At 45.3% G+C, this 27226-nt stretch overlaps 2 protein-coding genes across 2 annotated transcripts; both read right to left on the reverse strand.

Moving 5' to 3' along the window:
• Positions 1 to 269: 269 nt before the first annotated feature.
• Positions 270 to 9285, reverse strand: LOC134442414 (kunitz-type serine protease inhibitor bitisilin-3-like). The gene is made up of 5 exons (XM_063192585.1): positions 9181 to 9285; positions 8902 to 8940; positions 4476 to 4682; positions 3660 to 3836; positions 270 to 685 (listed from the first exon to the last, which is right to left on the reverse strand). The coding sequence occupies exons 1-5, from the start codon at positions 9248 to 9250 to the stop codon at positions 627 to 629; spliced, it is 552 nt and encodes a 183-aa protein (XP_063048655.1). The 5' UTR covers positions 9251 to 9285; the 3' UTR covers positions 270 to 626.
• A 2537-nt stretch (positions 9286 to 11822) lies between these two features.
• On the reverse strand, positions 11823 to 26396 carry LOC134442413 (actinia tenebrosa protease inhibitors-like). The gene is made up of 5 exons (XM_063192584.1): positions 26226 to 26396; positions 25996 to 26034; positions 23365 to 23571; positions 22549 to 22725; positions 11823 to 12683 (listed from the first exon to the last, which is right to left on the reverse strand). Exons 1-5 carry the CDS (start codon positions 26293 to 26295, stop codon positions 12625 to 12627), a joined length of 552 nt encoding a protein of 183 aa, XP_063048654.1. The 5' UTR covers positions 26296 to 26396; the 3' UTR covers positions 11823 to 12624.
• Positions 26397 to 27226: the final 830 nt, after the last annotated feature.

Genomic DNA, 27226 nt, shown 5'->3' on the forward strand with positions numbered 1-27226 from the left:
ACAATTGTGGTTACATACAACACACGTTTCAGTACAGAGATGTGGAGAAAGCATTTGATTGTGTACAGCGGGGATGTCAAACTCAGACCCGGGGGCCAAATCTGACCCACAGAGTCATTTTAATTGGCCCGTAGGATCATTTGAAATGTTTATTACAGTTGACCCACATGCCCATATACTTATATGAGAAAGTTTTGAATATGAGAAAGTAATTCAATGATTTAGTTTTAGTGGATCACCCACACTGACGGAAAATACACACAGACAGCTTGTTGCCTTTTGGAATGCTTTAATAATCATTTGAAAGTATATAGAAGGAAAAGAGAGCAATAAAATAATTTCATCAAACATGGGTTTCCTATTTGTAAAGAATCTCTGGCTGCCGCCCCTGACAGCGCACTCCTCAACCTCTGATTGTTGGAAACTGCTGTCACTCAAAAAAATGCTCACATGGTTGGCTGCTTAGCATCTTGCCCCTCCTCACAGCACGAATGTTTGTAAAATGGAAACCTATTGTATGTATAGAGTGCCATAGAGTGCCTCTGTGGCAGACATGGTTGGTAGATAGTTGAAGAGGAAAAGAGATGATTGATTAGTTTGGGCTGATGACATCATCAGTGGGTTCTTCAGGCGTCTGCCTTTGCCACCAAGTCCTCCAGCTGCTTCGCCACAGGCTTCTCAGGATCTGAACACACACACACACACACACACACACACACACACACACACACACACACACACACACACACACACACACACACACACAAAATAAAATATGCAGTACTTATATCTTGACAATATTTTGTTGGATTTCATGAGGGAAACTAACAAACCAAATTGAATGTTTTAACCCCTCTGTTATAAATTAGCTGTTAGCAGGATGGATTTCTTAAATCTCTTTTCTTTCATACAATCTATAGCAGACTATCTGTTTTAATGTCTTATCTTAAGTTTGTTAATCTTCTGTGATCCATATTGATATGTTTTAATCTTTGTCTTTTAATCTTTATCAATATAGCCAACACCAGAGTCAGTTTACTAGAGACTGTCCGGTGTGTCCACTCACTACTTTCCCAGGTGGTACTGCACTCTAGGGGCGCCAACGGGTGAGTTCAGACTGCGCTCTCTCCACAGTGCACTCTAGGGGCGCCAACGGGTGAGTTCAGACTGCGCTCTCTCCACAGTGCACTCTAGGTGAACTGCAGGCATGGCACATTGACAGACTGGACAGTCTCTAGTAAATTGGCGTTGGCTATATCGGCCAACCTGACGCAGCCTGTAAGAGTGGCATTGTTTCTAAACAAACTGTGGGCTACCAAAGTTCTCTATGCCTCGTTTTACACTGAATTTGTAACCAGTTTCATTCCAAATAGCAATCAGTGATTCATATTTTGCTTACAAGTTTATTCATCAGTTTATGGTACTGTAAACATTAAACTATTAAAAAATATATGATTTACAAGTTATCAGCTATATATCAGTAAAATATTATTTATTTGAATATTAATTTTGAATAAAAAGTATGCCATAAAAAGTGTGGAGTACACTTCTATGACATTTTATTGTTACTTGAAGTTCAGTAAAAGCATATTAACTTCATGCTTCTTTGGACTACATTGAAACATCTTGAGTCTGTAAAAAGTATATCATATAAGTATTCATGGCCGTAGCAACATATGAGGTAAGGGAGGTCCCGACCTCCCTCATTTTTAGAGATAATGTATTTTTTAATCTCAGTTTTTGCATACACGTTTCAATTGATGTTTTTATTAACATAGCTTTTGTGTATGGGTGAGTGTGTGGTACCATGGGAAAGGTCGCTTTCTTGCCTTTCCAATAACATCAGTAGACAATTTCTTTGGCCATCCTGCACCATGTCATATACTGACAGAATATTCATGCCAATTGATCAATATAAATATTACTTAAAAGCCGCCTCTCAACGTCATTTCATCAATATTGCTGTGTAACATTATTAACAATATTGCTCTTTCGACGTGACGCAACACAGAAAGGCTTTCGTGATTCGCTCATTTCTCTGCATTATTTATGTCAATTAGGAAACACCGGGAAACACAGCCACGCGAGGTGACGCACCGCTACGAGAGCCTTGCAAGTGGGTTTAACTTGGGGTGACCGTCCGATTTTCAAAAGGAGTGAGTAAAACTCTGTTTTATCTGAAGTTGGCCTTTAAAGGTAGAGTTTGTTTTAGTAGTTTATATCCAGACTTTATGCTGCCCATTCACAAGTGTTATCGTTTCTATTTATCATCGCCATCTATTTCTGAGTATACCTGTTCAAAATGTCGGAAATCTATCTCTTCCATACTTTTCTCTATTTTGTAAATTACAAAAATTACATATGCCTTTAAATGTGCACTGTGTAATAGGCTATTTTTAGTAGTTTATTTCCAGAATTGATGTTGTCCATTCAGAAATGTTACCTTTTTCATGAATACTTACCACTGCCATCAAATTCTAAGTATTTATTATGACTAGGAAAATTGCACTTTTCATACAGGAAAAGGACAATCCTACACAGTGCACCTTTAAAAAAAAAGCTGCGCATTGTAAATATATAAAGAGGTATGCTTCAAGTATGAGAGAGAGAGTGAGAGTGCTGATGGGAGGCCTTTTATAGGCCGCCCAATCAGCAGCCCTCTGAGATGTTGCACGTCTTGACAGACCAGCTCCACCTGCGGGTCGGAGGAACAAAGTGCCCCAAACACTATCCGGCAGAGCCGGGCATGACAGTTTACAGTACACTCCCAAGTAAATTAAATAACATAAATGTAATGGTATAATCCACAATTTTCTCAGTGCTTTTACATTGAACACAGCCATAGGTCACATTAGAGATATGCATGCATAGTATAGGCTACCGGTAACTGACATTTACAGTCATTACAGACATTTCAGATATACGTGACCATCGTCATGACGGTGGGAACATGGTCTTTTTTGTGGGCTCTGGAAACTCTGCCACAACTCCTCCCAGGCTGCCTTCCACTCCTCCTCCAACCACCTGACTATCGTAAAGAATAGAATAGAATAGAGTAGAGTAGAGTAGAGTAGAGTAGAATATATAGCCCAGTAAGGAATAAAGGTATCTGGATATTCCAATGTCCATGTATTATTTAATCAGTGTTTGAATGACTTTAAGTCTGTGAGGGGCCAAATAAACTTTGCATTTGTTCTCTGGCCTCAGGTTTGAAATGGCCCTCCCTCAACTGATGATTTGAATTTGCCCTTGCCATTGGGTCATTCAATATGACCTCACTTCCTGTAAATTCCCTGTAAATTCAGATGTTGGCCTTTTTCTTTGTCTGTACCTGTCCCTGTTCACACCTCGGAAAGGGGGAGAGTAGGCCTGGATATGGGCCCTTGTGGCCTGGCCTCCTCTCTCTCAAGCCAATAAACCTTGCATTTATGAATTACAACTACTAAACTGGATCTGGAGTCTTTACTATTAAATAGTAGTTAAACTTAGATACTATCAGGAAGTTTGTCATGGCGGTCACTGCCCCTGCTGCCAGCTGCAATATATAGCCCAGTAAGGAAGTTTGTCATGGCGGTCACTGCCCCTGCTGCCAGCTGCAATATATAGCCCAGTAAGGAAGTTTGTCATGGCGGTCACTGCCCCTGCTGCCAGCTGCTCACCTTCGATGCCATGGCATGTGCTATTGCAGGACAGCTGGTCCAGGAAGCGGTTGCCGTTGCCAACACAGCCTGTCCAGACGAACTTCTCGCATCTCTTTTGCTGGGCGTCGTAGTAATAACGCAGATACTGACCAAAACACTCCCCCGAAGCCTTGGGTAGGTGGCAGGCCTTAGATTCTGCGAGCGAGTTTTGTTTGAAAATTTGGAAAAATAAATAAGTTAATTTCACAATAAATAAGTAAATAAATACATTTATTTCTCAAAAAAATGTGTTTTTGTTGTAATGCATTGTGCTTTTTGGCCACTATGTGGCAGAAGACATTTAGGATTCTGACTACATGTGATTTCTTGTATCACGCCTCCTGAAACTGCCTCTACCATCGTCTCAATGGTTGTTTGTTTTGTTTGTTTTTCTTTAATTTACCTTCCCACATAATTTTGAGGCTGGGTGACTGAAAAATGTAAACAATAGATGAATAAATGAAATGAGTAAGCAACCTTAAAGAGGCTGAGGTGATTCTGAAGAGAGAGACCACCCTATATGCCTTCCTGGGTTCAAAAGGTCAAGTGTTACTATACAGTGTATATTGGATAAGAGGGGACATTTACAGTTTAGTTTGATTGTTGGGTTGTAGCCCAATGGAGTTTGGTGTGACAAATCTACCATATACAGTAGGCTACTAATTCGTAGGCAATTGTATACAACCTAAGAAGAGCGACAACAGAGCTCTACTGTAGTAAGCTACCTGTGTTGGAAGGAAACTGTGTTTCTTTTTTTCACATTTACTTTTGACACCTCTGCTCAACTGGCAGTACCTGGGGAGGGGTATAGAGCGTTAGCGTTGGCAGAGCAGTTCCGTATGCAGTCCCTTTCAGACTCAAAGCGGTTGGCATTGCCTCCACTGCCGTAGTACTTGAACGGGTAGCACTTGTCCTTCACAGCGTCGTAGTGGAGGTAGATCATGAACATTCCATCTTCACTTGTTCCCTCATCCGGGGGAAGGAAACATAATTCAGGTTTACCTGGAGAGTTACATCACAATACATTAGATTATTATTCATATAATTACATTATTACATACATTATCAAGACCAGTCTATCAAAGCAAAGAGCTAATTCACTGAGAAGACAACTCAGGTTTGCTTCCAATTAACGTGAAAATTAGGTTAGGTGAGGCGGTTTGTATGAGGTATGGTCAAAGTGAAGATCGATCTCAAATGTTTCAGCACATGTCACATTTTCATATATGCCTGTCAGTAGAGACATGTTCAGCACTGGGAAAGAAAGATAATTAAAACCAACTGCTGCAATGAGAGTTTGTAGTGTTTGCAGTGCCTACCTCTTACTTTTGCCAATGTTTAATTGTTTGTCTATAAAAAAAACACCCACATCTTGTCTTTAAAGGGTAAGTTCAGCTAATTTCAACATGCAGTTGTGTCACAGGGGTGACTTGGACCAGTGGGGGAGGGGACGAAAAAATAATAACTTTTGTTCCAAACGGACACTTTTAGGTGACGGACCACAGGAAAGTAAACAAGACTTTTTTTTGTAACACTCACTGAACTGATTATGGGTTGCAGGTGTGGAGAAGGACTGTTGTTTGCGATTGGAGCAGAGGGGTTGGGGGAATACTTTTTAATCTGCAGGTGTGCAGAGATGGAGGAGAACGCCGGGGGAAGAGGACGCAGCGAGAGGTGGCGAGCGAGCACTGGAGGAGGAGACGGCTGCAGACGGGTCGCGGGCAAAAGCAGCTGCCGGACGGAGGGGATGCCATGCCGGTAACCGGCCGGAGCCTGGATGGAGGCGGAACCGTATCGATAGAGGGATCCTATGGACCTGGACTTGGCGACCTGCAGGGATACCGAGGGAGCGCGACCTCGGCGCAGGAGTGGAAGCCACGACGCAACTGAAAGTTAAGTGAATTGTTCCGTAACCTGGACTCATGTGTTTACACTGTGGCACTTCAAGTTGAAGCTCAACCCTCCGTCCTGGACGGGCAAGCTGCGCCCGGCCCTAGCTCTCCTCCTCACTCTCCCTTGCTCGCTCGCTCTCGCTTTCTCTCCTCTGCTGGGCCTCACTCGGCTGTATTGACTTTTACACCCCGCCATAAGCGGAGACCACCGAGTGCTCCGCCAGCGCGGATGGCTGCTCTTATTGGTTTGCTGTGCCACGGTTTGTTCTGCGTGTGCAACTGTTTATTATTGTGCGATGCACTAGTGTGCCAACAATTCCTTCATGTGTGTAACTAAAGCAGCCGTACTGACTGTGCATAATGGTGGCTCCGTATTTTGGCATTTTAAACCATTGAGACCTGCATTGGATATTAACGCCCTCCTCTGCTCCCCAGCCTGGCCTTGATGAAGTGGTGGCTCTGCACGGGCCACTGGGAGCCTGCTGCTTCGATGGGGGCCCTTTGGGCAGGCAAACGGACTGATGAACTCCTGGGGGTGGGAATCATGGACTGGGGGGATCGTGGATGGATGGACTGAGAGACTGGTAAACTTGCCCCTACCCGGGGTCGGGGAGAACAGTGGGAACTGGGGTCAATTAATAAATAAACAACAAATCCTGCTAAACCCAATTTTTGTGTCTTGGTCTGCTTGGTGGTGTACAGCCAACTCCTCAGGGTAATGGTGGTAAATCGGGGGTGCCGCTTGTTAACGCGTGCGCCCCCCTACCTGTGACAGTTGTAATGCTAACAATACCCTTGTCAGTACCTGAGATTTTTTTTCTCTTCTTCAGCCTTTTCCGAGATCCTGGTCATTGTAATGGGGACAGGTGTTTGTTTACATTTCAAAAAAATCATCTTGATTTATTCCCAAAAACATCCAAAACGTTTAGCAACATCAGCAGACAACTAGCAAACAGCAATACCAATGGGGGAAATATTTGGAGTAGGCCTATGTTAAGATTTTTAAAAATGAAAGCAAACACCCGCCCCCATTAGAATAGCTCATATCTCGGAAAGGGCTGAGCCAAAAAATGCAGCATCACCGGGTACTGACAAGTCAAGGGTAGCATGAGCAATACAACAGCATATTGAAATTGGCAGGAGTGCTCCTTTAAGGCAACAGTAAAACATGTCATGTATGGCTACTGGAGGAGAGCTACAAAGATTTAATGACACTGTAGCAGATACGGTATATGAAGTGAAGTGAAAGCTCAACTGGGAAGCTCCAACTCCCATTGTCATTGTGACACAGCACTCCACAGCATGCATTACAAGTGCACAGGGCACACAACAAAATTGCATTTATGCCTGCAAGGGGGAAGCCCTCAAGGGCGCTTGAAAGGGAGCAGTGCGACGGTGCGGTACCATGCACAGGGTACCTCAGTCATGGAGGAGGATGGGGGAGAGCAGTGGTTATTTACTCCCCCCACAAACCTGGTGGGTCGGGAGTCGAACTTTGGGCTACAAGTCTGACGCTCTAACCGCTTATGCATGACAAACCTGGCGGGTCGGGAGTCGAACTTTGGGCTACAAGTCTGACGCCCTAACCGCTTATGCATGACAAACCTGGCGGGTCGGGAGTCGAACTTTGGGCTACAAGTCTGACGCCCTAACTGCTTATGCATGACAAACCTGGCGGGTCGGGAGTCGAACTTTGGGCTACAAGTCTGATGCCCTAACTGCTTATGCATGACTGCCATATACAGTAGAAGCCTCTTTGGGGAGCGTGTCTATAGTCACATAGCCCAATGGTCCCTGGGGTGGGCTGGACGCATCACAGGGGAGGCGTGTGACATCTGATTTTGTTTTGTTTTTCCCCCCAAGGAAATGATTTCCTGTCTTGCCAATAAGCCAATACGTTTTAAAGGAACAGTCCACCCTTTTTTGATTTTCACATATTTGCAGTATTTCCAAGCATTATTCATGAATATGCATATCATTTTCGTCTATTGTTTGCATTACCTAGTTTAACAGTACAGCCAAATTCAGCATAGCAATGCAAGTCTATGGTACAAAATAAAACATCACATGTACTTATAATCCACTTTAAAATATACGTAAAATTCACCAGTGTAAAACGGCAATTTCATTCATCCAGTGATCACTTGTGGCTTGATGTTAAAGTTACCAGTTACTTCCAGTGATTATGCTAAGCTATGCTAATAATTCTAATCCGATAAATCTAAGTACTGAAAACACTGAGGAGAAAATGATATGCACATTCATGAATAATGCCGGGAAATACTGCAAATGTGTAAAAATCAAAAAAGGGTGGTCTGTTCCTTTATAGTTAACATTATATTATTAATTGTCATAAATTTGATTAGCATAGGAGATGAACACACATCTGCATTCCACTGCAGTCCCTCTTTGCTTTATCTCACCAGTCACCTTTCCATTGAAACTGACGCCCTAACCGATTATGCATGACTGCCATATACAGTCAATCCGGAAAGTACTCACAGCGCTTCACTTTTTTCACATTTTATTATCTTACAGCCTTATTCCAAATGCTACAAATGAATCTCTGTTGTCAAAACCCTACACAAATTATTCCATTATGACCATGTGAAAAACAAGTTGTCTTGACAGTTTTGAAAATTAAAAAAAATAAAAAACAAAGGCTGTAAGATAATAAAATGTGAAAAAAGTGAAGCGCTGTGAGTACTTTCCGGATTGACTGTACAGTAGAAGCCTCTTTGGGGAGCGTGTCTATAGTCACATGGCCCAATGGTCCCACATCACTCACGGTGCTTACACACCGCAAGCGTGAGACGTCCACTTAACATGTCCGGTATGAGTCTGAAACGGTTAGAATACATGAAAACAAATCAAGCCCTGCACACAGGAGTGTGGTGTAAACGCGGCGCATGTCCGGCCCCCGTATTTGTGCATTGTTTAACCAAAATGTTGAAAGGTAAGAGAGAAATATCATTGCATGCATTCCTCATTCAAAACTTGTGCTTTGTTTTTAACCAAAGTACTCCGTTTATCTGCTGGTACTGCACACAGCTGATGTAGGATAAAATTCCGGTAGGCTAAATGACGTTTCATGCTCTGGCTTGCGCAGTGGGGCATTGTGGGATAAAATTACGTGTAGGATAGTTTTACAGAACACCGCCAGAAATTTTGGCCCCCATGAAGGGCCCCTGTCAGTGCTGTCAGGGCTTGGGCCTTTAGAATCTGTAACACCTTTCCCCCACTAGCGGCAGCACCCATGTGCCTAACCATTAGGTCACGGCTGCTTTAGAAGTAAATCAGACCTAAATAAGCGATGTGGTGTTCAGTACCTGCTGATGTCTGAGTTGCCCATCCTGGCATCTCTGTCACTGGTGCAGCGGTAGAAATTAGATATTCCAAAATTATATAGATCACACGTCATTATACATCACAATAAATGCTGTTTAATAATAATAATAGTAGTTAATAATAATATTAGTTTAACAATAATAATAATAATTAATAATAATAATAATAATAATAATAATAATAATAATAATAATAACAACCATCATCATCATCATCACTTCTTACATAACATAGGACATCATAGAATATCAAAAGCTCACCTTGAGCTGTGGCCACAGCAGCATAAGAGCAGCAGAGCATCAGTAATGTGAACCTCATCCTGAACTCCATCTCTCTTCTCAGCTGGAGAAGCTTCTGGTCTCAGGCTCCTCATGCCAGGCCTTTTATCCTCATCTTCAACAGGATCTCTCCCTACTACTGTCATAAAGTCTCCCAGAGAATGATGGAGACACCCACACCTGTATAAAGGTGAATTCTTTTTGCTTGTGCAATTGCAAATCATTGACAAAGCTTTAGTTATTTTAGGGCAGGGCATAGTGGATTCTGAAGGCTGGGAGTCAACATGACATGACTGTGTAAGAGTACAAACATACAGGTACTGGCCATATAATTATAATATCATTAAAAGGTTTATTATATATTGCTATTTTTAGGCCTTTTTTTAAATGATATTCAAAATGAATCCTTTAAAATGAGCCAATTAGGCATGATTAACTTTTATTCTCGAATTCTCCATTATATCATCATTTAGCTCTCCCCCGCCTGTGAAATGGTGCATTCCAGTTGTGGCAGACGCGCAACGCATTGAATCAAAGAAACACTCACTAAGCTTCAGTATTAAAAATGCTAGGCGGACAAACAGAATTCTTATGAACGCGTTTGGATTATTCAACCAAGAGGAAGATTTTAACAGTCAGCCTACAGTTCCCTTTTTCTGTTTAAAATCTCTACTTTTGTTATCTCATCGTATATTTCTGAGAGTCTGTAACTACCACCCCCTTGGTTGGTAGCCTATTATAAATGTCAAAGATGAAAATCGATATATGATCAATGTCAAAGTAGCTTACGTGTAGAGAAAGAAACCTAATTTCAATTTCTTTGCATGACCTGTGCATATGAAGAACATTGACAGCTGACAATAAAAGCTGACTTGACTTGACTTGATACTTGTCCACATTTCCACATTGTCCACATTGTTCCACATTGTCCACAACATTTTGGTCTTCAACATTAATCTCACAATACACATTTTAAATATTACATTTTAAATAATAGGCCTTAGTTATTTAAAAATGAAAATACATTAGCATCAGTGATCAGTGGGGATATTTAAAAGAACAAAATAGCTGAGAAGTAATATATATATATATATATATATATATATATATATATATATATATATATATATATATATATATATTATAATAATAAATAGATATGTAAATGTGGTAAATTTTGGGTGATGTTAAAGACAAAAAACAACATCAAACTGATAAAAGAGAGTAAGCCAGAGGAAAGTGAAAAGACAACCAATGTAATTTGACATACACAAGGAATAGACAGTCATGGTCATCTCGTTGTACAGCAGCCAAGAATGCAAGGCTACACACACAAGGACCAGACAGCCATGGTCATCTAGTTGTACAGCCAAGAATGCAAGGCTGCATAAGGTCACACTGATAACCTAGGCCCATGAGGATGGAGAGCGGGACACGTTCACACATGGACATACACAAGGGAGAGAAAGAGAGGAACAAGGATATGTTCCCATGAGAAAAACGGAAGCAAAAGACTCTCACAGTTTAGTTTGAGGTTTGTTCCGAGTCCGGCCCTCCTGCTGGCGACTCGCCTGCCTGTTCCAGCCTCTCCGGCTCCAGCACCTGGTCCCGCCTTTCCTGCTCCAGCTCCTGCCTCTCCTGCTCCAGCTCCTGCCACTACCGCTCCAGCTCCCGCCTCCCAATGTGTCACAGTCTATCTTAGTGAAACAAGCTCCAGTATTTCACTTACTCATGTATTTCACACACTAATGTGTGTGTGTGTGTGTGTGTGTGTTAGTGTCTCTGTGTGAGTCTGCATGTCCGTACATTGCTGTGTGTGTGTCTGTATGAATGAATGTCTGTGTGTGTGCCGCTAGTGTCTTCATGACATGTCTCCCAGGCATGTGAGCATCCTTATTGCTCTCATCGCATGAGATCAATATGGATATTCTCAGCATTTTTGCAGTCTCTAGCAGAGGAGCGGGAACTTCACCAAGTATAAAAGTATAAAAGCTTGGTTTTCAACTGTGTACGAATGTCTCTTTCCCATCACGTTAGTGCCTAACAAGTTATTTACATTGCATCATTCCTTTGTGAGTTATCAAAAGTGGATTCCTGCCAATTTCAACATGCAGTTTTATTTCTGATGCTACCCTTGACTTGTCAGTGTCTGACAACAGTGCATTAATTAATTATTTTTTGTAAAGTCTCAATATACTCCAAATATCATCCCAAAAGCTGCAGCATCAGCACATATGTAATAAGACAGCAATATCCTCTCTATCCTACCTACATGCATTTAGACTTTTCTTTCTACATGCATGATGCATGTCCACATATCCTCTCCATTACCCCTTTTTGAATTACAATTGTGGTTACATCCAACACACATGTTTGAGTACAGAGATGTGGAGAAAGCATTCGATTGTGTACAGCGGGGATGTCAAACTCAGACCCGGGGGCAAAATCTGGCCCGCAGAGTTATTTTAATTGGCCCATGGGATCATTTGAAATGTTTATTACAGTTGACCCACATAGCCATATACTTATATGAGAAAGTTTGGATTATGAGAAAGTAATTAAATGATTTAGTTTTAGTAGATCACCAACACTGACAGAAAATACACACAGACAGCTTGTTGCCTTTTGGAATGCTTTAATAATCATTTTAAAGTACATAGAAGGAAAAAAGAGCAATATAATCATTTCATCATACATGGGTTTCCCGTTTGTAAACAATCCCTGGCTGTGCGCCCCTGGCTGTGCACTCTTCAACCTCTGATTGTTGGAAACTGCGGTCACTCAAAAAATGCACTCACGTGGTTGGCTGTTTATCATCTTGTCCCTCCTCACAGCACAAATGTTTGTAAACGGGAAACCTACTGTATGTATAGAGGGCCATAGAGCTCCTCTAGAAACCTACTTTATAGGCCAGTGGTTCCCAACCTTTTTCTTAAGGGACCCATGTTTTTACTATGGTAAGCTTTGGTGACCCAACCTCGCGAGCTTCCGCACGAGACGGAGTCACAAGATGCCCTCTGTTTCCTGCGAAAACTAATTTTAGTTATTTTATTCCTCAATTCGTCTTTGGTCAAATATAGAATACATGTTTAATGTAGCACTTACAATGTGTTGCTTCTATGCTTCTTAGTGAAATGCTTTGTCATTTATTCAACATTGGCTATATATGGTGTTTCAAATGAAACCCCTTAAAATCAAGAGGGCTCCGCGACCCCCTTTGGATCTTTGGCGACCCATAAGTTGGGTCCCGACCCATAGGTTGGGAACCACTGTTATAGGCCATAGAGCGCCATAGAGTGCCTCTGGAAACCTACTGTATGTGTAGAGTGCCATAGAGCGTCTCTGTGGCAGACATGATTGGTTGATAGTTGAGGAGGAAGAGAGATGATTGATTAGTTTGGGCTGATGACATCAGCAGTGGGTTCTTCAGGCGTCTGCCTTTGCCACCAAGTCCTCCAGCTGCTTCGCCATAGGCTTCTCAGGATCTGAACACACACACATACACACACACACACACACACACACACACACACACACACACACACACACACACACACACACACACACACACAACCCAAGTAAAATATGCAGTACTTATATCTTGACAATATTTTGTTGGATTTCATGAGGGAAACTAACAAACCAAATTGAATGTTTTAACCCCTCTGTTATAAATTAGCTGTTAGCAGGATGGCTTTCTTTAATCTCTTTTCTTTCATACAATCTATAGCAGTTTTAATGTCTTATCTTAAGGTTGTTTAATCTTCTGTGATTCATATTGATATGTTTTAATCTTTGTCTTTTAATCTTTATCAATATAGCCAACGCCAGAGTCAGTTTACTAGAGACTGTCCAGTGTGTCCACTCACTACTTTCCCGGGTGGTACTGCACTCTAGGGGCGCCAACGGGTGAGTTCAGACTGCGCTCTCTCCACAGTGCACTCTAGGTGAACTGCAGGCATGGATTGACACACTCGACAGTCTCTAGTAAACTGGCGTTGGCTATATGGCGCAGCCTGGCGCAGCCTGTAAGAGTGGCATTGTTTCTAAACAAACTGTGGGCTACCAAAGTTCTCTATGCCTCGTTTTACACTGAATTTGTAACCAGTTTCATTCCAAATAGCAATCAGTGATTCAAATTTTGGTCACAAGTTTATTCATCAGTTTATGGTACTGTAAACATTAAACTATTAAAAAATATATGATTTACAAGTTATCCGCTATATATCAGTAAAATATTATTTATTTGAATATTAATTTTGAATAAAAAGTATGCCATAAAAAGTGTGGAGTACACTTCTATGACATTTTATTGTTACTTGAAGTTCAGTAAAAGCATATTAACTTCATGCTTCTTTGGACTACATTGAAACATCTTGAGTCTGTAAAAAGTATATCATATAAGTATTCATGGCCGTAGCCACATATGAGGTAAGGGAGGTCTGGACCTCCCTCATTTTTAGAGATAATGTATTTTTTAATCTCAGTTTTTGCATACACGTTTCAATTGATGTTTTTATTTACATAGTTTTTGTGTATGGGTGAGTGTGTGGTACCATGGGAAAGGTCTCTTTCTTCCCTTTCCAATATCATCAGTAGACAATTTCTTTGGCCATCCTGCACCATGTCATATACTGACAGAATATTTATGCCAATTGATCAATATCAATATTACTTAAAAGCCGCCTCTCAACGTCATTTCATTAATATTGCTGTATAACGCGTTGGTCCTGTTTTAAAAAACGTTCTGGTTGCTTTATTTCAAGCCGTTTTTGCAAGCTGGCAAGGTGGCTGGTGGAGAAACGAGAGGGTGTTCCGGGTTTCTCGTGGAAATGCGTCTCTGATTGGCTCACTCCTCCTGCTCTTGTGGAAATGCATCTCTGATTGGCTCAGTCCTCCTGTCCTCGGAGAGCTTGTAATGGGAAACAGAGTCGCCACTTCCCCGGGTGGTACTGCACTATAGGGGCGCCAACGGAGGCGTGCAGGCTCCATTCAGGGCTGTGCTCTTTCGACAGTGACCCCTAGGCGAGCAGCAGGCACGGAGCAGCCAGAGTGGGCATGCTGTATGTATGAGGTTTTGTGCGTATCTGAGAGTAGCAACCAGCTGATAGCTAAGCTAAGCTAGGTTTCGGGCCACCAGACGTTGCTTGTTTTGTTTCAATTGATGTTTTTATTTACATAGTTTTTGTGTATGGGTGAGTGTGTGGTACCATGGGAAAGGTCTCTTTCTTCCCTTTCCAATATCATCAGTAGACAATTTCTTTGGCCATCCTGCACCATGTCATATACTGACAGAATATTTATGCCAATTGATCAATATCAATATTACTTAAAGGCCGCCTCTCAACGTCATTTCATTAATATCGCTGTGTAACGCGTTGGCCCTGTTTTAAAAGAAACGTTCTGGTTGCTTTGTTTCAAGCCGTTTTTGCAAGCTAGCAAGGTGGCTGGTGGAGAAACGAGAGGGTGTTCCGGGTTTCTCCTGGAAATGCGTCTCTGATTGGCTCACTCCTCCTGCTCTCGTGGAAATGCGTCTCTGATTGGCTCAGTCCTCCTGTCCTCGGAGAGCTTGTAATGGGAAACAGAGTCGCCACTTCCCCGGGTGGTACTGCACTATAGGGGCGCCAACGGAGGCGTGCAGGCTCCATTCAGGGCTGTGCTCTTTCGACAGCGACCCCTAGGCGAGCTGCAGGCACGGAGCAACCAGAGTGGGCATGCTGTATGTATGAGGCTTTGTGCTTTGTGTGTATCTGAGAGTAGCAACCAGCTGATAGCTAAGCTAAGCTAGGTTTCGGGCCACCAGACGTTGCTTGTTTTGAAAACAAGCAGAAAAAAAATACTCGACATGTTTTTAGAAAAATGGGTCTGTCACGGACAGAAGACGACCCAAGAGCGCAAGTTCAAATTCAGAGTTGTTTATTTAAGGGTTCAGGGGGGGAAGAGGAGTGAGTGGATCTTGAGGTCTTCGGAGGTGCCGGTTCCAGGGGTGCTAGGAGTGCCAGGGGTGTCAGGGGTTCCAGGGGTGCTTGGGGCTCAGGGGTCTTTCAGGGTCCTGTGGGTTACCTGGGCTCCGGGGGTCACCAAGTGTCCGGGGGTTTCCAGTTCAAAGTGCCTAGTGTGTGTGTCCCCCAGTGATCGAGCGGCGTATCGGGCTGAGGGTGGTGAAGCGTCTGGGCTCGCTCGTCTGGTGGTCGGAGGCCTGGGGGAACACACACACAACAGCAATATGAATGGCAGGCAGTAGTACAGACCAGGGCTGGGCAATAATCGTGGTGAGAGACAGAAGGCAGAATCGAGTTACCGGAGGGGCTGAAGATTGGAGAGTAGTCGAGATCCAGAAGGCAGGTCGGGATAGCCGGGGCAGTAGAACAGGGAGGCAGTCAAGAACGGATCGGAATCACAGGTAGGAGTCAGAGGGTAGACAGACAGGCAGGTTACTGGTCCAGGTATGAAGACGATCTGACAGGGCTTGGCTGAAAAACAGGGCTTGATATACTGGGAGAGGTTAGTGGGGAAATGCAGTGCAGCTGGCAGAGTAATTAGAACAGAGTGAGGCAAGGTGAGGATGGTGAGTGGGAAATGCAGTGCAGCTGGCCAGGTAACAAGAGCAGAGCAGGGCGGAGCCAGGTGGAGCTCGTTAGGCAGAGTAGGGAGAGAGTGAGCAGAGTGGCAGATAATTGAATGCAATTAAGGTTGCTACCAGGGAGAGAGAGTGCTCATGACAGGACCCCCCCTCCAAGGGACGGCCCCAGAAGTCCCAAGAACAACATCATGCCGGGAGGGTGGAGGGGAGCAGGCGGCGGGTCAGAACTCTTCCGAGCGGTCCGAGTGAATATCCTCATCCTCAGAAGGAGCTGGAGGGTCACGGTCGGGAGACAGGACAGGCACTGAGACAGGAGCAGGGTTGGCAGGACGGCTAGGGACCCCTCTTGGACGGCCCCTACGGATTGCAGGCTGATCAGGATGTAGTCGGTGGAAGTCAGTGATGAGGGTCCGGTCCACTATCCTCCTGGCCGGGATCCAGGTCCTCTCCTCTGGACCATATCCCTCCCAGTCAACGAGGTACTGGAGACCCCTACCCCTTCGCCTAGAGCGGAGCAGCCGCCGGACGGTGAAGACAGGACCGCCATCTACGAGGCGCGGAGGAGGCGGCGCCGGAGCTGCAGGGACCAGGGGACTTTCATGGACCGGCTTGACCTTGGAGACGTGGAAGGTGGGGTGGACCCGCATGGAAGCGGGCAACTGAAGCCGGACCGCTGTTGGACTGATGACTCTCTGCACAGGAAAAGGACCAATGAAGCGAGGGGCCAGCTTTCGTGATTCAACCCGCAGCGGCAGATCCCGGGCAGACAGCCAGACCTTCTGACCAACCCGGTAAGTAGGTGCTGGGGTCCTCCGTCGGTTGGCACCGACGGCGTAGCTGGTTCCAGACTTCAGGAGCACAGTGCGAGCCTGGGCCCAAGTGCGGCGGCAGCGGCGGGCATACGCAAGAGCAGACGGACATGTGGCATCCGCTTCCTGGCTGGCAAACAGTGGAGGTTGATACCCGTAGACACACTGAAAGGGGGAGAAACCGGTGGAGGAACTGGTGAGTGAATTATGGGCATATTCCACCCAGAGCAGGTGTTGAGCCCAGGCCCGGGGATTTTGGGAGGCCACGCACCTCAGTGCCTTCTCCAGCTCCTGGTTCATGCGTTCAGTTTGGCCGTTTGACTGCGGGTGGAATCCAGACGATAGGCTGGCGGTGGCCCCAAGGAGATGACAGAACTCCTTCCAAAAGGTTGCTGAGAATTGCGGGCCCCGGTCTGACACTATATCCTGGGGTAGGCCATGGATACGAAACACCTGTTCCAGGACCACCTGGGCGGTCTCCTTAGCAGAGGGTAGTTTGGGAAGGGGCACGAAGTGGGTCATCTTACTAAAGCGGTCAACAATGGTAAGGATGACTGTGTGTCCGTCAGAGGGCGGAAGACCCGTAACAAAGTCCAGTGAAACGTGGGACCAGGGCCTCTTGGGTATGAGTAGGGGTTGCAGCAACCCAGCAGGAGGCTGGTTGGGGGTCTTGTTTCGGTTACAAGTGGGACAAGCTCGGATGTATTCTCGGACATCCCGTCTCATCCGCCGCCACCAGAACCGCTGGCGGACCAGATGAAGGGTGCGAGTGATGCCGGGATGACAGGCCAGACGGGATTCGTGCCCCCACTGAATCACAGGTGACCTGAGGTTTGCTGGAACAAACAGACGGTTGCGGGCGCTGGTGCTTGGGCCTGGCTCGTCTCGAAGAGCCTCCATGACCTGCTTCTCGATCTCCCAGGTGAGGGCCGCTACGACAAAGTGGCTGGGAAGAATGGGGGCTGTCATGGCAGTGGTCTCGTCCTTCTGAAACATCCGGGAAAGGGCATCAGGTTTGACGTTGCGAGATCCCGGGCGGTAGGAGAGCGTGAAATTGAAGCGGGTAAAGAACAGAGACCACCGCTGTTGACGGGAGTTCAGCCTCCTGGCTGTTTGGATATACTCCAGGTTTTTGTGGTCTGTCCACACTATGAATGGTTCCTTTGACCCCTCTAACCAGTGCCGCCATTCTTCAAGGGCGAGCTTGACAGCCAACAGCTCGCGGTTCCCAATGTCGTAGTTGCATTCAGCAGGGGTTAGCCGACGGGAGTAGAAGGCACAGGGGTGCATCTTGCCATCCTCAGCTGCTCTTTGAGAAAGCACTGCACCCACTCCCACGTCCGAAGCATCTACCTCCACCACAAACTGCCTTGCTGCATCTGGCATCTGGAGGATGGGAGCAGAAGTGAAACGTGTCTTGAGAATATTGAAGGCCTTGTCAGCAGCTGCTGTCCATTGGTACGGTTGTTTAGTGCTGGTTAGCGCCGTGAGTGGTGCAGCCACTGTGCTATAGTTTCTGATGAACCTTCTATAAAAGTTCGCAAAGCCCAAGAACTGTTGCAACTTCTTCCGAGACTCAGGAACTGGCCAGGAAGTGACAGCCGACACCTTCGTGAGATCCATCTGAATGCTGCCCTCGGTCACCACATACCCCAGGAATGAAACAGTTTTTGCATGGAACTCGCACTTCTCTGCCTTCACGAAAAGAGAGTTCTCCAGCAGGCGGCGCAGGACCAACTGGACATGGTGCGTGTGTTCTGACAGAGTCTTTGAGAATATTAAAATATCGTCAAGGTACACAAATACGAATTTATTTAGCATGTCCCTGAGGATATCATTCACTAGGGCTTGAAAAACTGCTGGGGCATTGGTGTGTTGAACGCTGTCTTCCATTCGTCTCCCTCTCTCACTCGCACCAGATGGTAGGCATTGCGAAGGTCCAGCTTTGTGAATACGGTGGCTCCCTGCAGCAGTTCGAAGGCAGACGAAAGTAAGGGCAGTGGGTAGCGATTCTTAACCGTGATGTCATTCAGACCCCGGTAATCTATGCATGGACGAAGAGAACCGTCCTTCTTGCCGACGAAGAAGAATCCCGCTCCTGCGGGGGAAGATGACGGTCTGATTATCCCGGCGGCAAGAGAGTCATTAATGTAGTCTTCCATGGCCTTTCTTTCCGGGGCTGACAGTGAATAAAGACGACCCTTGGGAGGTGCTGTGCCAGGCAGGAGATCAATCACGCAGTCATAGGGTCTGTGTGGGGGTAGAGATGTCGCCTTGGATTTGTTGAACACCTCTTTCAGGCTGTGGTAACAGGCCGGAACATTGGATATGTCGGGGGTAGCGTTAGATATTTCCCGGTGAACGGGCAGGGTGGCCCCCCTTAAACAGGTCTGGTGACAACTCCTTCCCCACTCACGGACTGTTCCTGTCTCCCAGTCGATGTGGGGGTTGTGCTGACGGAGCCACGGGTATCCGAGAATGAGTGGTTGGCCAGGTGAGTGTAGGAGGTGAAACTGAATGGACTCCTGGTGGTTTCCTGACAACAGAATTGTCACAGGGGCGGAGATGTGAGTGACCGTGCCAAGATGATGCCCATCCAGGGCTCGTGCAGGAATGGGTTGTGTCAGTTGATGATGGTTCACGCCCAGTTGCCGTGCAAGCTCAGGGTCCATGATGTTTGCTTCGGCTCCGGAATCCACAAGGGCGGCCAATGTATGAGTCGTGTCGGAAAGCTGAAGGCGGAGATGAAGCAGGGTTTTTCGGATGGGGGGAGACTGAAGATTTGTTGAGCTCACCCGGATCTCCCCTACACCTGGTGAGCTGCGGCTTTTGCCGGACAGTTGGCGACACGGTGATTTTCACCACCACAGTAGAGGCAAAGGTTGGAGCTTAGACGGCGCCGACGCTCCTCGGGAGTCAGAGAGGCACGGCCAATCTCCATGGCCTCAGGCTGATTGAGTTGACTTTGGGACTTGACAGGCAGGGGCTGGGCAGAGGAGATATCAACCCGAGTGCGGATGGCAGGTTGACTGAGACGCCCCTTCTCCCTCCTCCGGGTCTGTATACGGCGGTCAATGCGGACGGCAAGGTCAATGACGGCATCAAGTGTTGAGGGCGGGTCATGAGAAACAAGCTCGTCTTTGATATAGTCCGCCAAGCTGTGGAGGAAGGCTTGCACCAGTGCCTCTGAGTTAAACGAGCTTTGACTGGCCAGGGTACGAAAGTCAATGGAGAAGTCTGCCACTGTCCGATTACCCTGACGGATGGTGAGCAGAGCTTGTGACGCTTCGGCTGTTGGCGAGACTAGGTCAAAGACCTTTAACATCTCCTCCTCAAAGGCACTGAAAGAGGCACAGGCTGGGGTTTGCCGGTCGAATTCTGCCGTTCCCCACAACCGAGCTCGGCCGGTGAGATGGGTGATGACATACCCCACCTTGGCTCCCTCCGTTGAGAAGGTCCTGGGCTGTAGTGCGAACTGGATTCGGCAGCTGCTCAAGAATGGCCTTACTTGCTTCTGGTTCCCATCGAAACGTTCCGGGTTCCCAATCTTTGGTTCAGGAGCGTGGGGATCTGGTGGCAGCACTGCCGGGCCTGCAGCATTGGGACCTAGGGCATCTGGAGAAGCTCCAGCGGAGGGATGAAGGAGTGTCGGTGGTACAGGAACAGAAGAACCAGGGGTGGGTGCAGGTGGAGTAGCCGGGTTTGAGAGTAGTTGCAGGGCTTGGGCTAGCTGTTGTTGCTGCAGTTGAAACTCTTGCTGTTGTAGCTGAAACTGTTGCTGCTGCTGCTGAAGCTGTTGCTGTTGCTGTTGCTGCTGGATCTGTTGTTGCTGCTGGTTGAATTGCTGTTGTTGTTGGTTGCCTAGCTGGAGAAGGGAAACGATGTCGCCGGCCATCCGATTGATGTCTCCCTCAGTGCGCTCCAAACGCTGTAGGGCAGTCATCTCTGGCTCTTCCTCCATAGTGGTCAGGGGGTGCGCTGGGTCCATGATGGTCAGATCGTTCTGTCACGGACAGAAGACGACCCAAGAGCGCAAGTTCAAATTCAGAGTTGTTTATTTAAGGGTTCAGGGGGGGAAGAGGAGTGAGTGGATCTTGAGGTCTTCGGAGGTGCCGGTTCCAGGGGTGCTAGGAGTGCCAGGGGTGTCAGGGGTTCCAGGGGTGCTTGGGGCTCAGGGGTCTTTCAGGGTCCTGTGGGTTACCTGGGCTCCGGGGGTCACCAAGTGTCCGGGGGTTTCCAGTTCAAAGTGCCTAGTGTGTGTGTCCCCCAGTGATCGAGCGGCGTATCGGGCTGAGGGTGGTGAAGCGTCTGGGCTCGCTCGTCTGGTGGTCGGAGGCCTGGGGGAACACACACACAACAGCAATATGAATGGCAGGCAGTAGTACAGACCAGGGCTGGGCAATAATCGTGGTGAGAGACAGAAGGCAGAATCGAGTTACCGGAGGGGCTGAAGATTGGAGAGTAGTCGAGATCCAGAAGGCAGGTCGGGATAGCCGGGGCAGTAGAACAGGGAGGCAGTCAAGAACGGATCGGAATCACAGGTAGGAGTCAGAGGGTAGACAGACAGGCAGGTTACTGGTCCAGGTATGAAGACGATCTGACAGGGCTTGGCTGAAAAACAGGGCTTGATATACTGGGAGAGGTTAGTGGGGAAATGCAGTGCAGCTGGCAGAGTAATTAGAACAGAGTGAGGCAAGGTGAGGATGGTGAGTGGGAAATGCAGTGCAGCTGGCCAGGTAACAAGAGCAGAGCAGGGCGGAGCCAGGTGGAGCTCGTTAGGCAGAGTAGGGAGAGAGTGAGCAGAGTGGCAGATAATTGAATGCAATTAAGGTTGCTACCAGGGAGAGAGAGTGCTCATGACAGGGTCGACATAAACCTTTGTGGGCAACGCCTTCTTTCGATGTGACGCAACACAGAAAGGCTTTCGTGATTCGCTCATTTCTCTGCATTATTTATGTCAATTAGGAAACACCGGGAAACACAGCCACGCGAGGTGACGCACCGCTACGAGAGCCTTGCAAGTGGGTTTAACTTGGGGTGACCGTCCGATTTTCAAAAGGAGTGAGTAAAACTGTGTTTTATCTGAAGTTGGCCTTTAAAGGTAGAGTTTGTTTTAGTAGTTTATATCCAGACATTATGCTGCCCATTCACAAGTGTTAACGTTTCTATTTATCATCGCCATCTATTTCTGAGTATACCTGTTCAAAATGTCGGAAATATATATCTTCCATACTTTTCTCTATTTTGTAAATTACAAAAATTACATATGCCTTTAAATGTGCACTGTGTAATAGGCTATTTTTAGTAGTTTATTTCCAGAATTGATGTTGTCCATTCAGAAATGTTACCTTTTTCATGAATACTTACCACTGCCATCAAATTCTAAGTATTTATTATGACTAGGAAAGGGGGAAAGGAAATACAGGAAAAGGGGAATCTTACACAGTGCACTTTTTTTTTAAAAATTCGGCGCGCTGCGCATTGTAAATATATAAACAGGTATGCTTCAAGTATGAGAGAGAGAGAGCGAGCGAGCATGCTGATGGGAGGCCTTTTATAGGCCAAAACACCAACCAGCGGAGCTGGGCATGACAGTTTACAGTATACTCCCAAGTAAATAAAATAAAATAGATGTAATATTATAATCCACAATTGTCTCAGTGCTTGTACATTCAACACAGCCATAGGTCACATTAGAGATATGCATGCATAGTATAGGCTACCGGTAACTGACATTTGCAGTCATTAAAGAGATTTCAGATATATGTGACCATCGTCATGACGGTGGGAACATGATCTTTTTTTGTGGGCTCTGGAAACTCTGCCACAACTCCTCCCAGGCTGCCTTCCACTCCTCCTCCAACCACCTGACTATTGTAAAGAATAGAGTAGAATATACGTATAGCCCAGTAAGGAAGTTTGTCATGGCGGTCACTGCCCCTGCTGCCAGCTGCTCACCTTCGATGCCATGGCATGTGCTATTGCAGGACAGCTCGTCCAGGAAGCGGTTGCCGTTGCCAACACAGCCTGTCCAGATGAACTTCTCGCATCTCTTTTGCTGGGCGTCGTAGTAATAACGCAGATACTGACCAAAACACTCCCCCGAAGTCTTGGGTAGGTGGCAGGCCTTAGATTCTGCGAGCGAGTTTTGATGGGAAAATCAGAAAAATAAATAATTTAATTTCATAATAAGTAAGTAGATAAATACATTTATTTCTCAAAAAAATGTGTTTTTGTTGTAAATCATAGTGCTTTTTGGCCACTATGTGGCAGAAGACATTTAGGATTCTGACTACATGTGATTTCTTGTATCACGCCTCCTGAAACTGCCTCTACCATCTTCTCAATGGTTGTTTGTTTATTTGCTTTTCTTTAATTGACCTTCCCACATTACTTTGAGGCTGGGTGACTGAAATATGTAAACAATATATGAATGATGTAATGAGTAAGCAACCTTAAAGAGGCTGAGGTGATTCTGAAGAGAGAGACCACCCTATATGCCTCCCTGGGGTCAAAAGGTCAAGTGTTACTATACAGTGTATATTGGATAAGAGGGGACATTTACAGTTTAGTTTGATTGTTGGGTTGTAGCCCAATGGAGTTTGGTGTGACAAATCTACCATATACAGTAGGCTACTAATTCGTAGGCAATTGTATACAACCTAAGAAGAGCGACAACAGAGCTCTACTGTAGTAAGCTACCTATGTTGGAAGGAAACTACATTTCTTTTTTTCCACATTTACTTTTGACACCTCTGCTCAACTGGCACTTACCTGGGGAGGGGTATAGAGTGTTAGCGTTGGCAGAGCAGTTCCGTATGCAGTCCCTTTCAGACTCAAAGCGGTTGGCATTGCCTCCACTGCCGAAGTACTTGAACGGGTAGCACTTGTCCTTCACAGCGTCGTAGTGGAGGTAGATCATGAACATTCCATCTTCACTTGTTCCCTCATCCAGGGGAAGGAAACATAATTCAGGTTTACCTGGAGAGTTACATTACAATACATTAGATTATTATTTATATTATTACATTATTACATACATTACTGTATCAAGACTGTCAAAGCAAAGAGCTAATTGACTGAGAAGACAACTCAGGTTTGCTTCCAATTAACATGAAAATTAGGTTAGGTGAGGCGCTGGGAAAGAAAGATAATTAAAACCAACTGCTGCAATGAGAGTTTGTAGTGTTTGCAGTGCCTACCTCTTACTTTTGCCAATGTTTAATTGTTTGTCTATAAAAAAAACACCCACATCTTGTCTTTAAAGGGTAAGTTCAGCTAATTTCAACATGCAGTTGTAATGCTAACAATACCCTTGTCAGTACCTGAGATTTTTTTTGTTTGTTCTTCAGCCTTTTCAAAGATCCTGGTCATTGTAATGGGGGCAGGTGTTTGTTTACATTTCAAAAAATCATCTTGATGTATTCCCAAAAACATCCAAAACGTTTAGCAACATCAGCAGACAACTAGCAAACAGCAATACCAATGGGGGAAATATTTGGAGTAGGCCTATGTTAAGATTTTTAAAAATGAAAGCAAACACCCGCCCCCATTAGAATAGCTCATATCTCGGAAAGGGCTGAGCCACAAAATGCAGCATCACCGGGTACTGACAAGTCAAGGGTAGCATGAGCAATACAACAGCATATTGAAATTGGCAGGAATGCTCCTTTAAGGCAACAGTAAAACATGTCATGTATGACTACTGGGGGAGAGCTACAAAGATTTAATGACGTTGTAGCAGGTACGGTATATGAAGTGAAGTGAAAGCTCAACTGGGAAGCTCCAACTCCCATTGTCATTGTGACACAGCACTCCACAGCATGCATTACAAGTGCACAGGGCACACAACAAAATTGCATTTATGCCTGCAAGGGGGAAGCCCCCAAGGGCGCTTGAAAGGAAGCAGTACGACGGTGCGGTACCATGCACAGGGTACCTCAGTCATGGAGGAGGATGGGGGAGAGCAGTGGTTATTTACTCCCCCCACAAACCTGGCGGGTCGGGAGTCGAACTTTGGGCTACAAGTCTGACGCCCTAACCGCTTATGAATGACGAACCTGGCGGGTCGGGAGTCGAACTTTGGGCTACAAGTCTGACGCCCTAACCGCTTATGCATGACAAACCTGGCGGGTCGGGAGTCGAACTTTGGGCTACAAGTCTGACGCCCTAACCGCTTATGAATGACGAACCTGGCGGGTCGGGAGTCGAACTTTGGGCTACAAGTCTGACGCCCTAACCGCTTATGCATGACTGCCATACACTGTACAGTAGAAGCCTCTTTGGGGAGTGTGTCTATAGTCACATGGCCCATTGGTCCCTGGGGTGGCGTGGAGGCATCACAGGGGAGGCGTGTGACATCTGATTTTGTTTTGTTTTTCCCCCCAAGGAAATGATTTCCAGTCTTGCCAATAAGCCAATACGTTTTAAGTATTATATACCGGTACATAGTTATAAACATTATATTATTAATTGTCATAAATTTGATTAGCATAGGAGATGAACACACATCTGCATTCCACTGCAGTCCCTCTTTGTTTTATCTCACCAGTCACCTTTCCATTGAAACTGACGCCCTAACCGATTATGCATGACTGCCATATACAGTCAATCCGGAAAGTACTCACAGCGCTTCACTTTTTTCACATTTTATTATCTTATAGCCTTATTCCAAATGCTCAAAACCCTACACAAATTATTCGATTATGACCTCTTTGGGGAGCGTGTCTATAGTCACATGGCCGCCTCTTTGGGGAGCGTGTCTATAGTCACATGGCCGCCTCTTTGGGGAGTGTGTCTATAGTCACATGGCCCATTGGTCCCACATCACTCACGGTGCTTACACACTGCAAGCGTGAGACGTCCACTTAATATGTCCGGTATGAGTCTGAAACGGTTAGAATACATGAAAACAGATCATGCCCTGCACACAGGAGTGTGGTGTAAAGTAAACGCGGCGCATGTCCGGCCCCCGTATTTGTGCATTGTTTAACCAAAATGTTGAAAGGTAAGAGAGAAATATCATTGCATGCATTCCTCATTCAAAACTTGTGCTTTGTTTTTAACCAAAGTACTCCGTTTATCTGCTGGTACTGCACACAGCTGATGTAGGATAAAATTCCGGTAGGCTAAATGACGTTTCATGCTCTGGCTTGCGCAGTGGGGCATTGTGGGATAAAATTACGTGTAGGATAGTTTTACAGAACACCGCCAGAAATTTTGGCCCCCATGAAAGATTTTAATTTTGGGCCCCGTTAAGGGCCCCTGTCAGTGCTGTCAGGGCTTGGGCCTTTAGAATCTGTAACACCTTTCCCCCACTAGCGGCAGCACCCATGTGCCTAACCATTAGGTCACGGCTGCTTTAGAAGTAAATCAGACCTAAATAAGCGGTGTGGTGTTCAGTACCTGCTGATGTCTGAGTTGCCCATCCTGGCATCTCTGTCACTGGTGCAGCGGTAGAAATTATATAGATCACACGTCATTATACATCACAATAAATGCTGTTTAATAATAATAATAGTAGTTAATAATAATATTAGTTTATTAATAATAATAATAATAATAATAATAACAACCGTCATCATCATCATCACTTCTTACATAACATAGGACATCATAGAATATCAAAAGCTCACCTTGAGCCGTGGCCACAGCAGCATAAGAGCAGCAGAGCATCAGTAAGGTGAACCTCATTCTGAACTCCATCTCTCTTCTCAGCTGGAGAAGCTTCTGGTCTCAGGCTCCTCATGCCAGGACTTATATCCTCATCTTCAACAGGACCTCTCCCTACTACTGTCATAAAGACACCCAGAGAATGATGGAGACACCCACACCTGTATAAAGGTGAATTCTTTTTGCTTGTGCAATTGCAAATCATTGACAAAGCTTTAGTTATTTTAGGGCAGGGCATAGTGGATTCTGAAGGCTGGGAGTCAACATGACATGACTGTGTAAGAGTACAAACATACAGGTACTGGCCATATAATTATAATATCATTAAAAGGTTTATTATATATTGCTATTTTTGGCCTTTTTCAAATGATATTCAAAATGAATCCTTTAAAATGAGCCAATTATGCATGATTATTGATTTCCATGACTTTTATTCTCGAGTTCTCCATCATATCGTCATTTAGCCCTCTAAAAAAATGTATGTAAAATGGTGCAGTCCAGTTGTGGCAGACGCGCGATGCATTGAATCAAAGAAACACTCACTAAGCTTCAGTGTTCAAAATGCTAGGCGGACAATCAGAATTCTTATGAACGCGTTTGGATTATTCAACCAAGAGGAAGATTTTAACAGTCAGCCTACAGTTCCCTTTTTCTGTTTAAAATCTCTACTTTTGTTATCTCATATATATATATATGATCAATATAATAATACATAAATAAGTAAATGTGGTGAATTTTGGGTGATGTTTAAGACAAAAAAACAATATAAAATTGATAAAAGAGAGTAGTTGTTATAAGACCAGAGGAAAGTGAAAAGACAACCAATGTAATTTGACATACACAAGGAATAGACAGTCATGGTCATCTCGTTGTACAGCAGCCAAGAATGCAAGGCTACACACACAAGGACCAGACAGCCATGGTCATCTAGTTGTACAGCCAAGAATGCAAGGCTGCATTAGGT

Source organism: Engraulis encrasicolus, unplaced genomic scaffold (genome assembly GCF_034702125.1).
Source record: "Engraulis encrasicolus isolate BLACKSEA-1 unplaced genomic scaffold, IST_EnEncr_1.0 scaffold_154_np1212, whole genome shotgun sequence".
Taxonomy (NCBI): domain Eukaryota; kingdom Metazoa; phylum Chordata; class Actinopteri; order Clupeiformes; family Engraulidae; genus Engraulis; species Engraulis encrasicolus.